This window comes from Salvelinus fontinalis, chromosome 5 (genome assembly GCF_029448725.1).
Source record: "Salvelinus fontinalis isolate EN_2023a chromosome 5, ASM2944872v1, whole genome shotgun sequence".
NCBI lineage: Eukaryota > Metazoa > Chordata > Actinopteri > Salmoniformes > Salmonidae > Salvelinus > Salvelinus fontinalis.
Window position 1 is genome coordinate 26,399,469 of NC_074669.1, and position 18,817 is coordinate 26,418,285.

Genomic DNA, 18,817 nt, shown 5'->3' on the forward strand with positions numbered 1-18,817 from the left:
TCTCTGCAGATCCTCTAAAGCTCTTTCAGGTTGAATGGGGAGAGTTGCTGCACAACTATTTTCAGGTCTCTATAAGAGATGTTCAATCAGGTTCAAGTCCGGGCTCTGGCTGGGCCACTCAAGGACATTCAGAGACTTGACCTGAACCACTCCTGCATTGTCTTGGCTGTGTGCTTAGGGTCGTTGTCCTGTTGGAAGGTGAACCTTCGTCCCAGTCTGAGGTCCTGAGCGCTCTGGAGCTGGTTTTCATTAAGGATCTCTCTGTACTTTGCTCCGTTCATCTTTGCCTCCATCCTGACTAGTCTCCCAGTCCCTGCCACTGACATCCCCACAGCATGATGCTGCCACCACCATGCTTCACTCTAGGGATGGTGCCAGGTTTCCTCCAGATGTGATGCTTGGCATTCAGGCCAAAAAGTTCAATCTTGGTTTCATCAGACCGGAGAATCTTATTTCTCATGGTCTGAGAGTCCTTTAGGTGCCTTTTGGCAAACTTCAAGCGGGCTGTCATGTGCCTTTTACTAAGGAGCGGCTTCCGTCTGGCCACTCTAACATAAAGGCCTGATTGGTGGAGTGCTGCAGAGATGGTTGTCCTTCTGGAAGGTTCTCCTATCTCCCCAGAGGATCTCTGGAGCTCTGTCAGAGTGATCATCGGGTTCTTGGCCACCTCCATGACCAAGGCCCTTCTCCCCCGATTGCTCAGTTTGGCCGGGCGGCCAGCTCTAGGAAGAATCTTGGTGGTTCCAAACTTTTTCCATTTAAGAATGATGGAGGCCACTGTGTTCTTGGGGACTTTCAATGCTGCAGAATTTTTGTTGGTACCCTTCCTCAGATCTGTGCCTCGACACAATCCTGTCTCGGAGCTCTACGGACAATTCCTTCGACCTCATGGCTTGGTTTTTGCTCTGACATGCACTGTCAACTGTGGGACCTTACAGTGCATTCGGAATGTATTCAGACCCCTTGACTTTTTCCACATTTTGTTACATTACAGCCTTATTCTAAAATGGATGAAATAGTATTTGGAAATGTATTACAAATTAAAACTGAAATATTACATTTAGCACAGGTGGACTCCAATCAAGCTGTAGAAACATCTCAAATATGATCAATGAAAACAAGATGCACCTGAGCTCAATTTCGAGTCTCATGGCAAAGGGTCTGAATAATGTAAATAAGGTATTTCTGTTTTTTTTTTAATTTCTAGAGACTTGTTCTTGCTTTGTCATTATGGGGTATTGTGTGTAGATAAATAGCTGCGCAGCAACACTCCTCATCCAACCTGACAAAGCTTGAGAGGATCTGCTGAGAAGCATGGAAGAAACTCCCCAAATACAGGTGTGCCAAGCTTGTTGCATCATACCCAAGACTCAATGCTGTAACAGCTGTCATAGGTGCTTCAACAAAGTACTGAGGAAAGGGTCTGAATACTTATGTAAATGTAATATTTGATTTTTTATAAATGAGCAAAAATGTATTAAAACCTGTTTTTGCTTTGTCATTGTGGGGAATTGTGTATAGAAAAAAAGGGAAGGGGTCTGAATACTTTCCGAATGCACTGTATATAGACAGGCGTGTGCCTTCCAAATAATTTCCACTCAATTGAATTTAGCACAGGTGGACTCCAAACAAGTTGTAGAAACATCTCAAGGATGATCAATGGAAACAGGATGCACCTGAGCTCAATTTCAAGTCAAGTCATAGCAAAGGGTCTGAATACTTATGTAAATAAGGTATTTCTGTTTTTAATTTTTATAAATGTGCCCCAAAAAATGTAACCTGTTTTTGCTCGGGGGTATTGTGTGTAGATTGCTGAGGATTTCTTTTTTACTTAATCAATTTCAGAATAAGGCTGTAACGTAACAAAATGGGGAAAAAGTCAAGGGGTCTGAATACTTTCCGCAGGCACTCTATATCTACTGTACACTAAGTCCTTACTTGAAACATAAGAAAAGAATGCCAGAGAGACAGAGATGGGAAATTATAAAGGCCAGCAGGAATTGAATGTTCTTTGTGCAGTGACAGACAAACAGACAGAAAGACAGACTTGTACCTCACAGCCACTGATGTCCAGGTGAAGGTCATTAATGTGAGGGTTTGTGGTCAGACCTATGAAAAGAGACCTAAGAAAATACAAACAATATGTGATAGGTGGAAAGGCTATTGACTTGTTTTACAACAACAAAGATCATTTTTCCTCCTCCTCTGTCTGCAAGTTCACACCCTTTAACTCAGTCTCAAGTGCCATAGCGGCCAGTGTGTTGTGCAGCTAAACTTGCCCCTGTCATTCTAGTGAGCTGTAGGTGTGTGAGAGAGAGCAGGGGAGAATAGGAGAATAGGGGAACTGACCTCAGGGCATCAGGGGGTAACTTCATAGAGGCCAAGCTGACATGGGTGAGACTGAAGGCCGAGCTGAAGAACTGACGGAACAACGGCAGGGTCTCCTTCACTTTCCTAGGAGAAGAGAGAGGTCAGAGGGAGATGAATGAGAGAGGAGAGGGAGAGCAAAAGGAGGTAGAGATGAGTGGTATAAAGTGGCGAGAGGATTGAGATTAAATGAGAAAGAGAGAGAAAATGAAGCTGGCCAAAGAGGAGGGAGCAAGTTGGGTCAGATGATGAATAGCTCTGCTTAAATATTCATGAGTCTTATCTATGCAGACAGCTCTGCAAGTTCTCGTTTAAATCGACCCGACACACCCACAGAGAGGAAACACAATGTTCCAGCGGTTCCCACAAAGCTCATTTCTGATTTCTCATTTGAGGTAGCAACAGAGATAAAGGCAGATAGAGAGAGTGAAAAGAAAAAGAGAGAGCAAAAGATGAAGCCTGAGGATTTCTGAAGAAGAAAAGATTTCTTGCTAAAATTAGTGTTCTATCTTCACTCAGAGCCTCAAAGCGTTTTTCTGCCACATCACACCAAATAAATAGTTAATCTCAAATATGTGACTAACCTGTGTGAGAAGGAATTTTTGGAGAGATTCAAGTAGGAGAGATCAGCACAACACCCCCTCAGCAGAGCCCCAAATAGCTACGCGAGAGAGGAGAGACAGTTGTGTTGTGCAATTTTAGTGGGAAAGAGAAAAAGATAGGGGTTGAGGATTATAGAGGATGAAAAACAGAGAGAGGTTGCAAAGGGTGTAGAGAAACTCATTAAATCCTACATTATATAAGTGTGCAAATGAAAATCTAACTCACAGAGCCACTAGATACTCACAGAGTCAACGGCACAGTCAGTGTCAGACAGGTCCAAATGGACCAGACAATTAGGCTGGGAAAGGAAAAGGTACAGATTCTGTAGAAAGAGAGAGAAAAGACGATAATGTTTAACTGAGAAACTCACGCATAAGGCATGATCAGTGCATTTACTTTACCTTTGGTTTGTATACAAAGTGTGAGTGTATGTACACTAAGTTTACGAAACATTAGGAACACCTTCCTAATATTGAGTTGCAACCCCTTTTGCCCTTAGAACAGCTTTAATTTGCCGGGGCATGGACTACAAGGTGTCAAAAGTGTTCCAGAGGGATGCTGGCCCATGTTGACTCCAATACTTCCCACAGTTGTGTCAAGTTGGCTAGATGGGGCCTCCCGAGTGGCGCAGTGGTCTAAGGCACTGCATCGCAATGCTAGCTGTGCCACTAGAGATCCTGGTTTGAGTCCAGGCTCTGTCGCAGTCGGCCGCGCCCGGGAGACCCATGGGGCGGTGAACAATTGACCCAGCGTCGTCCGGGTTAGGGGAGGGTTTGCCGGCAGGGAAGTTCTTGTCCCATTGCGCTCTAGCAACTCCTGTGGCGGTCCAGGTGCTGACACGGTCGCCAGGTGTACGGTGTTTCCTCCGACACATTGGTGCGGCTGACTTCCGGGTTAAGCGGCATTGTGTCAAGAAGCAGTGCGGCCCGAGTCCATACGGGAGTTGCAGTGATGGGACAAGACTGTAACTACCAATTGGATACCACGAAATTGGTGAGAAAAAGGGGTAAAAAAAAAGTTTTAATAAATAAATAACATTTAAAAAAGACAAATAACAATAATAAAAAGTTGGCTGGGTTGTGTTTCGGAGCAGGCACGACTCTCGACCTTCGCCTCTCCCGAGTCCATACGGGAGTTGCAGTGATGGGACAAGACTGTAACTACCAATTGGATACCACGAAATTGGGTATCCAATGTCCAATGTCCATTCTTGATACACACGGGAAACTGTTGAGTGTGGAAAACCCAGCAGCGCTGCAGTTCTTGACACAATCAATCTGTTGCGCCTGGCACCTACTACCATACCCCGTTCAAAGGCACTTAAATATTTTGTCTAGCCCATTCACCAGGTGTGAATGGCACACATACACAATCCATGGATCAATTGTCTCAAGACTTAAAAATCCTTCTTTAACCTGTCTTCTCCCCTTCATCTACACTGATTAATGTGGATTTAACAAGTGACATCAATAAGGGATCATATCTTTCACATGGATTCACCTGGTCAGTCTATGATAAGAGCAGGTGTTCCCAATGGTTTGTACACTCAGTGTATGCGTTTATGTGTGTGTGTTTTCTGACCGAAGCGTCCTCCCCAGACAGGACCCCAGGGTTCTTGCTCAGGTCCAGGTGCAGTAGAGAGTTGGAATACTCATCACTGGAGCACAGAGCCTGAGACAGAGACACCACACCTGAGACACACAGAGAGGGTGAGGGGGAAGCCAAGAGAGATGCATTCAGCTAGCTAATGCAAATTTACCAAAGAGGGGGGGGGGGAACACTTCAGAACATTTTGAATTATGTGATTCTCACCTACATCTGTCAGCAGAATCAGACTGTGTAAACGTGTGCGGTATCATTCTTAATTCAATATTCAATATTCAATATTCAGTATTCAAACTCTCAATAAGTGTGGGAAGTAATAGAGAGCAGGTCGCCTGAAAGATGGTTACCATGGGGACACATCATAAATCTTGAAGCTGTTGTATAGTAGACACAAAACATGACAACACACTGAGCTGTTCAGGGGGGACTTACAGGGGGTACAGAGGTTTATATCACCTCAGCTATAAATCTAGCATGCGTGGCTTAGTGACCTGTTCAATCAGCTGTTGCAGCTTCATAAAACCCAAATGTAGTCAAAGGTGTTCATTAACTGATTCTCCAGCTGACTGTCCCTGTCTGCTGAGTTACTGCCCTGTATTAATGTCAGGGGACGCTGAGGGGATGTGTATGCTTCTGTAACATGGAGGAGGACAGGGAGGTGGGGCCTTCTCTCTGGGTGGGGCTGGTAGAGAGAATGAGAGATGGAAGGATGGAGAGATGAAGCAGTCCAAACCTTTGGAGTTAAGGGAGGTCTTGGAGAGGTTGAGGAGACGCAGTCCTTTGCTGAGACGACACACCTGCTGGATGAGGTTAGACACACCTACACCAAAAGCAAGAGACAAAGGGAGGATAGATGTCACTAAAACAGAAATAGGCAAATGTGTGAGTCTAACAGGAAATAAGGCATCTGCTTGGTACCTTGGTTGTCCAATGTGTTGTGTGCCAAGTTCAGAGAGTGGATGACAGCAGCAGGATTCTCTGAGAGCGCAACAGACAGCTTCTGCGCAAAGTCACTGAAACATACACAATATACAATACACACATTTGGACATAGACACAATGACACAAACAAACACTCTTTCTCTCGTTCCAATACTCTTCTTAGTCATAAAGAATGAGTAAGAGAGTTTTGTGAAGAAAGGAAAACTCACGATTTGAGACCAGCATTCTCCAGAGTGAGCTCTTCCAGGCTGGAGGATTTACTGAGTGTGTGCAAAACCTGCTCACTGACCTCTGACCCCTGAAATGAAAAATATATTGTGTCATTACATGCTTATAACTTCTTTCAATTACCATTGAAACACACGGAGATACAGACAGAACGATACTTACTATGCGTAGGTCCTTACAGTATAGTTTGGTGAACCAGGTGTTGTATGCCATTGAGGCCACAATCACTGCCAAGTCCCTGTCACAAACACACAACAATAACTGTATCGAAACGGGTACATTTTTAAAATACCCTCGATATTAATTTAGCAGCTGGATTTGTTTAGGCTGCAGCAGCATTCATTTGATAGCGTCTGCTCTCTTTCTTTCTCTCCCTCTCCCATTCTCTCACCTGCTCTCCAGGTGGCTGAAGTCCACTAGGTTAAACTCCCGGTTGTCTTGAGAGTGATAGATAGTGTCCACATCCTAGGAGCAAGATTACTCATGAGTCCATTTGCTATAGTATATTACCCCCTCATTTGAAAGTGCAGTGTTCTTATTTTTTTCGCCTTCAGAAAGTATACACACACCTTGCCTTTTTCAACATTTTGTTGTGTTAGAGCCTGAATTAAAATTGGGATTCAATTGGGATGTTGTGTCACTGGCCTACATGAAATACCCCATAATGTCAAAGTGGAATTAAGTTTTTATACATTTTTACTCATTAATCAAAAATGAAAAGCTGAAATGTCTTGAGTCAATAAGTAGGTAGCCTATTGGTAGCCTAATGTTTAGAGCGTTGGGCCAGTAACTGAAAGGTTACTGGATCTTATCCCTGAGCTGACAAGGTAAAAATCAGTTGTTCTGCCCCTGAGCAAGGCAGTTAACCCACTGTTTAGAGGCAAAAGAAACACACACCTATTTAGGTGAGGTGCTGGCTAGCGGAGTGGAACACTTCAAAAAATTAAGGAGAGCCGCACACTCTAGGAGCTCAGATGCAAAAATGTAATGTCCAACGTTTCGACAGACAAGCTGTCTTCATCGGGGTATAATGACAAACACTGCGGGGTGAATCATTTAGATAGTGTCAAAAGACACACACAGATGTCTGTAATCATGGCCGGGTGTGGCCTGATATCATTGGCTAATTCTCATATATTAAAATAGCATACAAAAAACATAAATGGATAGCGTACGATCATAGATAAAAATTTGGCTACATAAGCCTACAAACATTTACAAGAGCAAAATCACAATAATCACAAGAATGGCTTCAGATCAAAGTCTACGTTGAGACCGAAGGGAGCAAGGGTCTTTAAATTAAAGATCCAGGCAGCCTCTCGTTTTAACAATAAATTGTCGAGGTCACCCTCCTCTTTTAGGGAGGGTGACATGTTCGATACCAATATAACGTATAGACGAAATCGAGTGGTTTTCTTCCAAAAAGTGGGCCGCAACAGGGTAAGTCGGGTTTTTGCACCTAATGGTGCTACAATGCTCAGAGATACATACTTTTAATTCACACTTTGTTTTACCCACATAATTTTTACCACAAGGACAAGTTATAAGATAAATAACTGCCTTAGTGGAGCACATGATAACACCTTTGATTGGGATCTGTTTCCCTGTTTGGGGGTGTTTGAAGGATCTACATTTATAAGTTCCATTGCATTGAGCACAGACATTACACTTGTAGTTTCCATCCAGTAGGGGCGCAAATACACGTTGTGCAGGGATATCTTGGGGGGTTAAATCAGAGTGTACAAATAGGTCTCTGAGATTTCTGCCCCGCGAGAATACGACCAAGGGAAGGTCCAAAAACACATTACCGATTCTATCATCGGATCTTATAATGTGCCAAAAAATATATATATTTTTTGCATCTGGGCTCCTAAAGTGTGCGGCTCTCCTTTATTTTTTAAAGTTAACCCACTGTTCCCTGGGCACCGAAGACGTGGATGTTGATTATGGCAGCCCCCGCACCTCTCTGATTCAGAGGGGTTGGGTTAAATGTGGAAGACACATTTCAGTTGAACGCATTCAGTTGTACAACTGACTAGGTATCCACCCCTTTGTTATGGAAAGCCTAAATAAGTTCAGGAGTACAAATGTGCTTAACAAATCACATAATAGTTTGCATGGACTCACTCTCTCACTCTGTGTGCAATAATAGTGTTTAACATGACTACCTCATCTCTGTACCCCAAACATACAATTATTTGTAAGGTCCCTCGATCTAGCAGTGAATTTTAAACACAGATTCAATCACAAAGATCAACGAGGTTTTCCAATGCCTCGCAAAGAAGGGCACCTATTTGGAGATGGATAAAAAAACGCAGACATTGAATATCCATTTGAGCATGGTGAAGTTATTAATTACACTTTGGTTGGTGTATCAATACACACAGTCACTACAAAGACACAGGCGTCCTTTCTAACTCAGTTGCCAGAGAGGAAGGAAACCGCTCTGGGATTCAACCATGAAGCAAATGGTGACTTTAAAACAGTTACAGAGTTTAATGGCTGTGATAGGAGAAAACTGAAAACACATGCATCCTGTTTGCAATAAGGTACTAAAGAAAAACTGCAAAGAAATTGGCAAAGAAATTAACTTTATGTGTTATGTTTGGGGCAAATCCATCACAACCATCACTGAGTGCCACTTTTTCAAGCATGGTGGTGGCTGCACATGTTATGGTTATGCTTGTCATCGGGAAGGACTAGATCGTTTTAAGGATAAATAGAAACGGAATAGAGCTAAGCACAAGCAAAATCCTAGAGGAAAACCTGGTTCAGTCTACTTTCACTGGGAGACAAATTCACCTTTCAGCAGGACAATAACCTACAACACAAGGTCAAATATACACTGGAGTAGCTTACCAAGATGACATTGAACGTTCCTGAGTGGACGAGTTACAGTTTTGACTTAAATCAGCTTGAAAATCTAAGGCAAGACTTGAAAATGGTTATCTAGCAATGATCAACTACCAACTTGACAGAGCTTGAATCATTTTTTAAATAATAATCCAGGTGTACAAAGCTGTGAGAGATTTACCCAGAAAGACTCAGTTGTAATCGCTTCCAAAGGTGATTCTAACATGTATTGACTCAGAAGTGTGAATACTTATGTTAACTACATATTTATGTATTTAATTTTCTATATTTTTCAACAACAAAAAAAAATCTCTATTTGTCATTATAGGGTATTGTGTGTAGATGGGTTGAAAAATATTTTATCAATTTTGAATTCAGGCTGTAACACAATGAAATGTGGAATAAGTCAAGTGGTATGAATACTTTGTGAAAGCACTATAACAGTCCATTGCACTAACACACAACAAGCCTACTCCCATAGCTCTTACCCACTGCACTTCCTCTTTGCAGCTGATTCCATTGTAGTCACACAGGGCAGCGTAGGTCTCGGAAAACCCTCCTGAGACGGACAGAGAGGAAGAAAAATAGATGATGGTGAGAGAGGAGGGTTTTAACCTTTTACTGCAATGGGCTAAATAGGGGTCACACAGAGTGTTTCTTGGTAGTCTTAAACAAATCTACTCTGAAACAAAACTATACACCTCACACACATTGTTATTGGCTTAACAAAAGAAGACACCTGTACCATGTCAGATATAGAGTTGAAATGTATTCCATTTTGAGTTTGCATCCCACTATTACACTTTATATACTGTACATCAAAGAAACTGACTTGAAATATAACAAAACCAGTACCAATTTTCTACGTTGCAGAATAATAGTGAAGACATCAAAACTATGAAATAACACATACGGAATCATGTAGTAACCAAAAAAGTGTTAAACAAATCAAAATATATTTGAGATTCTTCAAAGTAGTCACCCTTTGTTTTGAATACAGCTTTGCACACTCTTGGCATTCTCTCAACCAGCTTCATGGGGTAGGCACCTGAAATGAATTTCAATTAGGTGTGCCTTGTTAAAAGTTCATTTCTGGAATTTCATTCCTTCTTAATGCATTTGAGTCAATCAGTTGTGTTGTGACAAGGTAGGGGAGGTATACAGAAGATAGTCCTATTTGGTAAGAGACCAAGTCCATATTATGGCAAGAACAGCTCAAATAAGCAAAGAGAAATGTCAGTCCATCATTCATTTAAGACATGAAGGTCAGTCAATACGGAACATTTCAAGAACTTTGAAAGTTTCTTCAAGTGCAGTCGCAAATACCACCAAGCGCTGTGATGAAACTGGCTCTCATGAGGACCCCCACCAGAAAAGAAGACCCAGAGTTATCTCTGCCGCAGAGGATAAGTTCATTAGAGTTACCAGCCTCAGAAATTGCAGCCCAAATAAATGCTTCACAGAATTCAAGTAACAGACATATCTTAACATTAACTGTTCAGATGAGACTGTGTGAATCAGGCCTTCATGGTCGAATTGCTGCAAAGAAACCACTACTTAAGGACACCAATAATAATAAGAAACTTGCTTGGGCCAAGAAACACGAGTAATGGACATTAGACCAGTAGAAATGATGAGTCCAAATGTGAGATTTTTGGTTCCAACTGCCATGCATTTGTGAGATGCAGAGTAGGTGAACGGATGATCTCCGCATGTGTGGTTCCCACCGTGAAGCATGGAGGAGGAGGTGTGATTGTGTGGGGCTTCTTTGCTGGTGTCACGTTCCTGACCTGTTTTCTCTTGTTTTGTATGTGTTTATTGGTCAGGGCGTGAGTTTTGGGTGGGCAGTCTATGTTTTCTATTTCTATGTTGGGTTTTTGTGTTCGGCCTGGTATGATTCTCAATCAGAGACAGGTGTGTATCGTTTGTCTCTGATTGAGAGTCATACTAAGGCAGCCAGGGTTTCACTGGTGTTTTGTGGGTGTTTGTTCTTGTGTCAGCGTTTGGGCCACACAGGACTGTTGCAGGTTAGTCACGTTTGTTGTTTTGTTAATTTGTAGTGTTTGTTGGTTTGCCATTAAAACATGAATACCTACTACTCCGCATCTTGGGCCGATCCATGCTCCTCCTCGTCTGAGGAGGAGAACGACTACGACAACCTTTACAGCTGGTGACACTGTCTGTGATTTATTTAGAATTCTAGGCACACTTACAGTGGTTCCTCAATTAAAAGTTTTGAGATTATGCCACGGGATTTAGAGGTAATTTGTGGTATAGTATGTTACCCTGCATCAGTGCTTCATTGCTCCAAACTACCGCAAGAGGGAGTTAGAGCACTGATTATGCTTTTGGGTCCCAATTTGTCTCTACCTGACAATGAATGGGCGATTTAAACCAAATAGAAACTGATAATTGTGCACGACTTCAAATTTGAATTTCAATTAAATGAATAATGAGGGTGAAGGTATACTGCAGTATGACGCAACTTTTACAGGAAGAACCACTGTCACCAGCATGGCTAACACAGCATTCTGCAGCGATACGCCTACCCATCTGGTTTGCGCTTAGTGGGACTATCATTTGTTTTTCAACAGGACACTGACCCAACAAACCTCCAGGCTATGTAAGGGCCAAGATGAGAGTGATGGAGTGCTGCATCAGATCACCTGGCCTCCACAATCACCTGACCTCAACCCAATTGAGATGTGTTGGGATGAGTTGGACCGCAGTGAAGGAAAAGCAGCCAACAAGTGCTCAGCATATGTGGGAACTCCTTCAAGACTGTTGGAAAAGCATTCCAGGTGAAGCTGGTTGAGAGAATTCCAAAAGTGTGCAAAGCTGTCATCAAGGCAAAGGTTGACTACTTTGAAGAATTTCAAATATAAAATATATTTTGAATTGTTTAAAAGTTTTTGGTTACTATATGATTCCATATGTGTTATTTCATAGTTTTGATGACTTCACTATTATTCTACAATATAGAAAATAGCAAAAATAAAGAAAAACCCTTGAATGAGTAGGTGTGTCCAAACTCTTGACTGGTACTGTAGAAACACTGGATATTCAGCGTAAAAAAAAAACAATATGTTTATTAATTATGGAATGATTAAAAATATTAACAACATTCCACCCATGAGGCCACTAGAGGGTGATTTGGTTATTTGACTGCTGGACAGGGGTACAGAGCAGATGTTTGTTTCACTGAGAGAGAAAAAATAGAGATGACAAGCAATGCAATTACCCTACGTTTACAATGTCTGTGTAAAAAGCTAAGAATTAACTTGAAAATATGTACTGCATGCAGTGCAGTGGGTTTCTCTATCCATTTGTCACTTAATGAGGACCTGCTTTCAGCCTCTCGTTTCAATTTACTCAACAATTTCCTCTGTCTATCATCAACTAGAATCTGTCTCTTATGCAGCCTGTATATCTGTGTCCGTCTGTCTTCCTGCCTGTCTGTGTGTTTCTTACCACAGGCCCTCTGGGTTTCAACAGACGTCTCTGAGCTGGGGGAGTACTTCCTGCTTCCCTCAGAAAGGTCACTGTCTGAATGACAGATGGAGGGACTGAGAGAGAGAGAGGGGACAAGTTTCAGAAGGGACATAATAGCTAACATTATTTATAATTTGTCTGGGTTTCAAAGCTGTCAGGAACAGGAGTCTATGCTGCCTGAAAATTGACACTTACGAGAAAACAGAGTTGTTGAATATTCTGGACAGGGCAAAGTTAACGTGGCTGACCACATGACTGAGGTGGTCACGTGACTGAAGCCTCAGGGAATAAGTGGACTTGTCCAAGTCTATGACGACCTGCATAGGAAAACAACAACAGCGTCGTTTCAATGAAGAGTGATAGACGGACCAGGGATTTTCGGCATGATGCCAGATAACTAAGTTAATTGCAGTAAATATACATTTACATTTACGTCATTTAGCAGACGCTCTTATCCAGAGCGACTTACAAATTGGAAAGTTCATACATATTCATCCTGGTACCCCCGTGGGAAGTGAACCCTGGTCCCCCCGTGGGAAATGAACCCACAACCCTGGCGTTGCAAGCGCCATGCTCTACCAACTGAGCCACACGGGACCACAATATATCCAAGCAGAGACCGAATTGCTGTAGCTCTACTTACATGAATTAAGATCCTCATACAGTATCTCCACATTGTAGATTAGATTAACTGATTTGATTGATTGCTCAGATGTTGAGATGATGTTGCTAATAGGCCTACTCCATTATAAATCTGTTCAAACAACTAATCAGTTCAAATAAAAGAGGCCACATGGACGATGCACCAACATGGCCATTCAAAACCTCAGTTAATCTGGCGTATGTTACTCGCCTGAAACTCTGGGTGACTGTTCATGGCTCGGATCTCCAAGAAGTTAAATGTCACCTCAATCTGTAATAAAATTCACATTTGTTAACATAATGCTGAGAGTTTGGTGTATGGTAAACAGTAGCTAATGACATAGTGATCATGATGGCTACCTTTGTTGGAACCTTGGCTGTCAGGAAATAGAGTCTCCATGTTGTGAGGACCTGAGTCAGACGGAGAAACATTAGCAAATGACATCCACACTGAGCAAAGGTTCACTGCACATTCAAGACTCACTATGGGCATCCAACGCTCTCGTGGGTTGCCATGGTAACGGAGAGAGTGAAATGAGGAGTACTCTCTGTATTCACCTATTGATCTGGGCAGGAATCTTTTCTGCCACAGCATCATGCTTTGATGGGCTATGCTGTTTACTGGGGATGATTGCATTCTCAGGATGTGTATTAAGATGGTTTATAGAAATGGTCACAACAATAATAGTTCCATAGGGAAGTGATTTAAAAGCACCCACATTCACCCGTCTGCCTGCGTACACACACACTCACATGTACTGTACACGTACTCACACACATACAATCACCTTCAGCTACAAACACAATCTCTATATACCCTATTCTCATGCTCCTGTCTCCATCTTTTAGAGGAGAGCGAAGAGCATTTAGTAACTATTGCTACAGCACTGTTTATACTTTTTTTAAACCGGATAAACAAACAGCAAATATGTTTCAGTTGCTCTCTGACTCTCGTCCTCTGCTCTTTTTTCTGCTCCTTCGCTCCTGATCATTTGCTTCTTCATCTCTGATGCCCCCTTTAAACATCTCCCTGAGGAGGGATGGAGGAACATTTATCTTTCTCTGCCTCTCTCTCTCTCTCATTCGTTCTCTCTCTAGAAACACTAGCTAGTACAGTATGCCTTCTTAATAAAATGCAGTAATTTAATTGTGGCTATCCCTCTCTTTTGCATTTCGGGAGAGAGGTGCTTGGTTCTACTCATCAGAGCCAAACACTTGCCGGCAGCCACAACACCCACACACAACAACAGCAAACCACAACGATAGTGTCGGAAGTTACGGAGAGAGAGAGAGAGAGAGAGAGAGAGAGAGAGAGAGAGAGAGAGAGAGAGCAAGAGAGACTCCTGCATTCCACCACTTCAAAGACACGGTGTCTGAAGGAGTTAATTAAAACGTGGGGATTGTATCACATTAAGGTGATGAGTAGGGAGGGAGGGTATACTGGGTAAGAGGTGGCAGTGGATACAGTGTGTCAGTACTGTACCATATGAGTATATAGAAGTAAATCATGCTGATGGTGCAGGAGAGACGGGGAGACAGGTCACCCCAGGAGAGAAGTCCTTATCAAAGTCTTCCAGATCAAAGAGACACACTGCACGCATCATAAAATTATGTGTCAGTTTTATGTGTCTGTTTTTGGAGAAGAGATGATGCCTGTCTTTTCTTATTGGCTTGATAAGGGGGTAAGGCAACTGTTATACATGAATAAGGTACTTCCAGTACCTGGTTAAATAATTCACAAGCAAGGAAACCAAAGCCTAATTTAAAGTACATGACATGGCCTCAAGCAAACCTGATGGGAGAGGAAGACGAACAATGAAAGAAGAACCTACCAGCCTGAACTTGAACCTACCTTAAAACATTAACCCTCGTTCAGGCTTTATCAGCAAGCCCTACTCTTAACCCAAACCCTTCCCCAAGCTTTACCTGACCGCTTAAATCCGAACACTCCCCTCAGCCTTAATCTAAGCACCACAGAGACTAGATCTCCAGATAGATACCCTACTCTAGTTCAGAGTAAAAAAGGAACCATTTAGCAGAGAGAGATTGGACAGCGAGGATTTAATGGATAACATTGTCCTGGCAGAGAGACATAGTCCCTGAATATCAATGGGTGCACATTGCAAAACTCTTCCAACTCGCCGTATAATGAATCATTAAGCAGTCATCGAGGGAACGACTCCCTGCCAAGACCTAGTCTGCCCAGCTGGGGGTGTGAGCCCATTGCCTCATCAGCTGGTAGTTTTCAGGGGCACAAAAACATGACAACATTTCAATGCAGTTTTATGTGGAATTGTTAGTACAGTCTCAGCTATTTGGTTGTTCTATTTCTTATACTTTTGCCTATTTTATGTACTTACATAGGTTGGGATCTATACACTTAAGAGCTCACTAGCCCAGATTTAGTCCTATAAGCTGGCAGGGCTGCAGCTCCTCTATTAAAGATTTCACATCTTTGCCCCATATTCTCTGATGAAAGCACCCCAGTATCAAAGGCAGAGGTCCGCCCGCGCCTGGCACTGCCTCCACCACCAGGGTCTCACAGAGGCAGAGCCTCAAACAGACCCCTCCCCAAGCTGATGCTCTTACAGACCTCCGTGTCCTACATTGTCCCACCACAATGCCCAGACAGGCACAGCCGGTATGGGGAAGCAGCAGCATATCAACTCAATATATTCATGGCATGTGGCCAGTCTGACCATAGTGATTAATTGCACTTCAATACTGCCTATGTTGCATCATGTCTCTCCTAAACCAACCTTCCGGTTTCCATCCGATGTCTTGTGGAGGAATCCTCCACTGCATCAGAATTGTATTGACGTAGTGAGGGACGGAGTAGTACTGTGTGTGGATGGCCTGGAGAGCTCCTCTATATCAATAGATCAACAATGATCTGTGGGAATACCACCCACTCCGCAGCCAGCGCATCAATATAGCAAATGTTATTTTCACCAGACAAAGTTATTCAGATAAAACAGGACTCACCAGTATCCGGTCCTCTGACTTGCCATTTTTGGTGTCAAGCTTAATGCCGCGTATAAACTTGATGGATGACTTGTCAACAATCTTCCTGATACTCTCTGTAAATAGAAAACCATCCCCATGGTCAGATACACACTAATACACACAACACACGAAGCAAACATTTCACACACACAAATGACACACATCAACCAAGTATACAGTACATCAGAACTGTGAAAGAGATGAGCTTGACCTTTGAGTGCACAGCCCTTTCGCCATACAACTGAAGACAGACCAACCGTGTCATTTAAAACCTACATCTGGAATTTCATAAACAGAGGGAGATTATCAGAGGATAAAACCATTGAGTCTCCAAAACCGTTAGATCTTTCACTAAAAAAGTAAATAACAGTATTGTTTTCCATGGCAGGCGCACAGAAATTGCCCAATAAAACAAGGATATGTGAGCGAGGACAGAATGAAGCCATAAAATAGAGAGCATTTTTTTTATATATGGAAGCCAAAGCTGGAATACAGTACTTGAGGCTGGTGAGACTGGATCGAGACAAAAAACTGCCTGTTTTTTTCTCTCCTGTTTGTTGTTGTATTTGTTCCATTATTATCTGTTAATTGTATTTTATTATGCATACAACAAGCACTTTTGGCTTTTCATTATTGCTCATCTAATAATCCAAATAAAGCAACAAACATCTTATTATTAATTGTGTGTTTCATAGGCGAAAACCTGCAATCGCATTCATTCTGTTATTAATAAGATTCAGAATACATTGCCAGACAATTTTTTCTTCCCACACAAACAACCTTATGTGCACAATATGACTACTACGAGCAACCACATGGATCCTCTCTGCTCAAGTGAGTCTCAGTCACTGAGGCATTGATGTCACATATAATCCCAGTCAGAGGTGTGACCCCCCCCCCCCCACAACTGCCAGACACCTGCAGATAACCTGGCTTGGCCTGAGGACATCCCCTCACAGACAGACAGGCACACTGACATAGAGAGTCACCATCAGAGAGACAGGGGCGAGGCTAAAGCGGAGGACACGAGGAGAGGGTAAGATGGTGAGATGGTGAGATGGTGAAAGGTATTAGATCATGGATAACCAACCACCCAAAGCCCTGAATGTGCTATACTTCACCTGTGACTAATGCATGGTCAAATAAGAGAATGCTGCTGAGTCTGATTGTTCTGACAGGATCCTTTTAGTAATGTTCTGATGATGATGAAGAAGATGATGATCTGAACACCATGATGACTGTTTAAAACATAGATGGTATTTTGGCTCTGGCCACTTGGAGTCTGATGCTATATAGCTGTCTATCTGAGGCAGAGGGAAGTGGCTTGCAGGTAGGTGAGTGGATTGAAAGGCAGGGATTCCACTGAATTAATTATTACAGTGTGGTTAATAGAGCCATTAGGAATAATTATCTCAGCAGAGACTCCTTGCAAACGCGAGCATGGGTGTGTGTTGTTGGTTAGAGGGTGAGAGAGTGTGTGTGAGTAGCTAGGTAGGCCTAAGTGTGTGTGCGTGCGTGTGTGATGTAGGTGTGAGCGTGCGTGAGCGTGTGTGTGGCCTGATGGTGTGAGTTTTTGAGACGTAAGCTTGTGTCAACTCAATGGCAGCCTCATCATCTGAGAATTCTACTAATGAAAAGTGTAGTATACAGTGTCCATGTCTGGCTTGTTCAATAAAGGAAAGTGAAGAATACATGCAAATTGTTGGCAAGAAAATGCATGCTGCTCCCCCTCGCTATCTTTCACAATCACTCACTCAAACACTCTATCTCTCTGTCACACACACACTGTCACACACACACACACACACACAGAGCAGACAAAGAAAGACCATGCTCACTGCCAACACACTGAGAGGGTAACAATTTCTATTCTTACAACCTAGCATGAATTTCTGAATGCAGATCACACCGTGAGCGAGTAAACCCACGCGTGATGCACACGATGATTTTCACAACGCCCCTTTTCCTGTGGCCCAGGCCTGGGGATTTTACATGATCTGCCTGCTGTGCTTTTATCGTAAATCCTGTGCAAGCACGGTGTCTTTGCTTTACATAATTGTCGAACTTTAAATGCTCAAATCATGCAACGCACGTTTAGCCTAGATGATGACATGTAAAGAATGACACCCAAAGCTTGGTGGCACTAGCATATATGAAAGAGGTGTTGCTTCTAAACCCCCAATGCGCCTGTTCAGTCGCAGACTGGGAAAAGCCCGAATCCGTACACGTTACAGATGATGATGATCGAGATAATGGGAATATGAATAATGTTGATATTTTCCCTACCTGCAATATCCCTGCTCACACTGACGAAACAAGAGGCAGTTATGTCTTTAGATGCCATGTCTCTTCTTCCTCTATCACCGCCCCTTTTCCTTTCGCAATAATGGACCGAACGGATTGCTTCTCTCTGAAGCATTCCACCATCTGACTGCCGCTAAACCCGCTCTCAGAGAATAGTTTAATGTGCCAACGTGAGAGAGCGCGCAGCGGTGGAAGGGAGGAGGGGAGTTGGAAAGAGACAATTGAAAGAATACGAGATACAGTGGGCTAGACAATTTGGTGGTATGAGAAATTGTTGGAACTGTAAAACTAATACTGATCAATAGATGATGAGGAGGATAGTGATGCTACTGATAGAAAAAGCGGTGACACGTTTCAACCCAATTATGCTACGGATGGAACACTGTAGTGGTTATAGATGGCTTCCAAATCAGAGTTTGCTGTATGTTATGGGGACACTATTTTCAAGCCACTTAGATACAAATGGATTTTCGTAGCAGGTTAGGAGAACATTTTTGCTAACTTAACCTTTTCCTAACCTTGACCTCAGTCTCCTAACCTGCTACATTAATTATCCTAACCTGCTAGAAAAAGTCATTTCAAGATCGAAGAGTGGTGAAAAGCGAGCTTCTCGTATGTTATTCCAACACCTCTGGGATAACGGGAGCACACCATAGCATAGACATTAAGGGACCACACACACAGGGTCAGCCGCAGTGGAGCGCACCTGGAACAATTTAGGGTTTAGGTGTCTTGCACAACGGTAGTGGATGTTAGTAATAATCTTTAACTATTT

At 42.7% G+C, this 18,817-nt stretch overlaps 1 protein-coding gene across 5 annotated transcripts in view; it reads right to left on the reverse strand.

The window, feature by feature from the left end:
• Window positions 1–18,222, reverse strand: part of LOC129855411 (capping protein, Arp2/3 and myosin-I linker protein 3-like) — a 56,066-nt gene extending 37,844 nt beyond the window's left edge. For 2 of the 5 annotated variants that reach the window (XM_055923050.1, XM_055923051.1), the window contains exons 1-17: window positions 18,025–18,216; window positions 15,718–15,812; window positions 13,093–13,143; window positions 12,944–13,003; window positions 12,286–12,407; window positions 12,070–12,164; window positions 9,087–9,157; window positions 6,137–6,210; window positions 5,908–5,983; window positions 5,727–5,815; window positions 5,494–5,588; window positions 5,309–5,395; window positions 4,552–4,661; window positions 3,215–3,292; window positions 2,952–3,028; window positions 2,350–2,454; window positions 2,054–2,123 (exon numbers count right to left, since the gene is read on the reverse strand). In XM_055923050.1, the coding sequence (XP_055779025.1) occupies window positions 2,054–2,123; window positions 2,350–2,454; window positions 2,952–3,028; window positions 3,215–3,292; window positions 4,552–4,661; window positions 5,309–5,395; window positions 5,494–5,588; window positions 5,727–5,815; window positions 5,908–5,983; window positions 6,137–6,210; window positions 9,087–9,157; window positions 12,070–12,164; window positions 12,286–12,407; window positions 12,944–13,003; window positions 13,093–13,143; window positions 15,718–15,812; window positions 18,025–18,157 (1,488 nt within the window). In that variant the 5' untranslated portion in view covers window positions 18,158–18,216. Of the gene's footprint in view, window positions 1–2,053; window positions 2,124–2,349; window positions 2,455–2,951; window positions 3,029–3,214; window positions 3,293–4,551; window positions 4,662–5,308; window positions 5,396–5,493; window positions 5,589–5,726; window positions 5,816–5,907; window positions 5,984–6,136; window positions 6,211–9,086; window positions 9,158–12,069; window positions 12,165–12,285; window positions 12,408–12,943; window positions 13,004–13,092; window positions 13,144–15,717; window positions 15,813–18,024 lie in introns of all 5 variants that reach the window. The other 3 variants (XM_055923049.1, XM_055923048.1, XM_055923052.1) reach the window with 3 other exon arrangements.
• Between the last annotated feature and the right edge of the window lie 595 nt (window positions 18,223–18,817).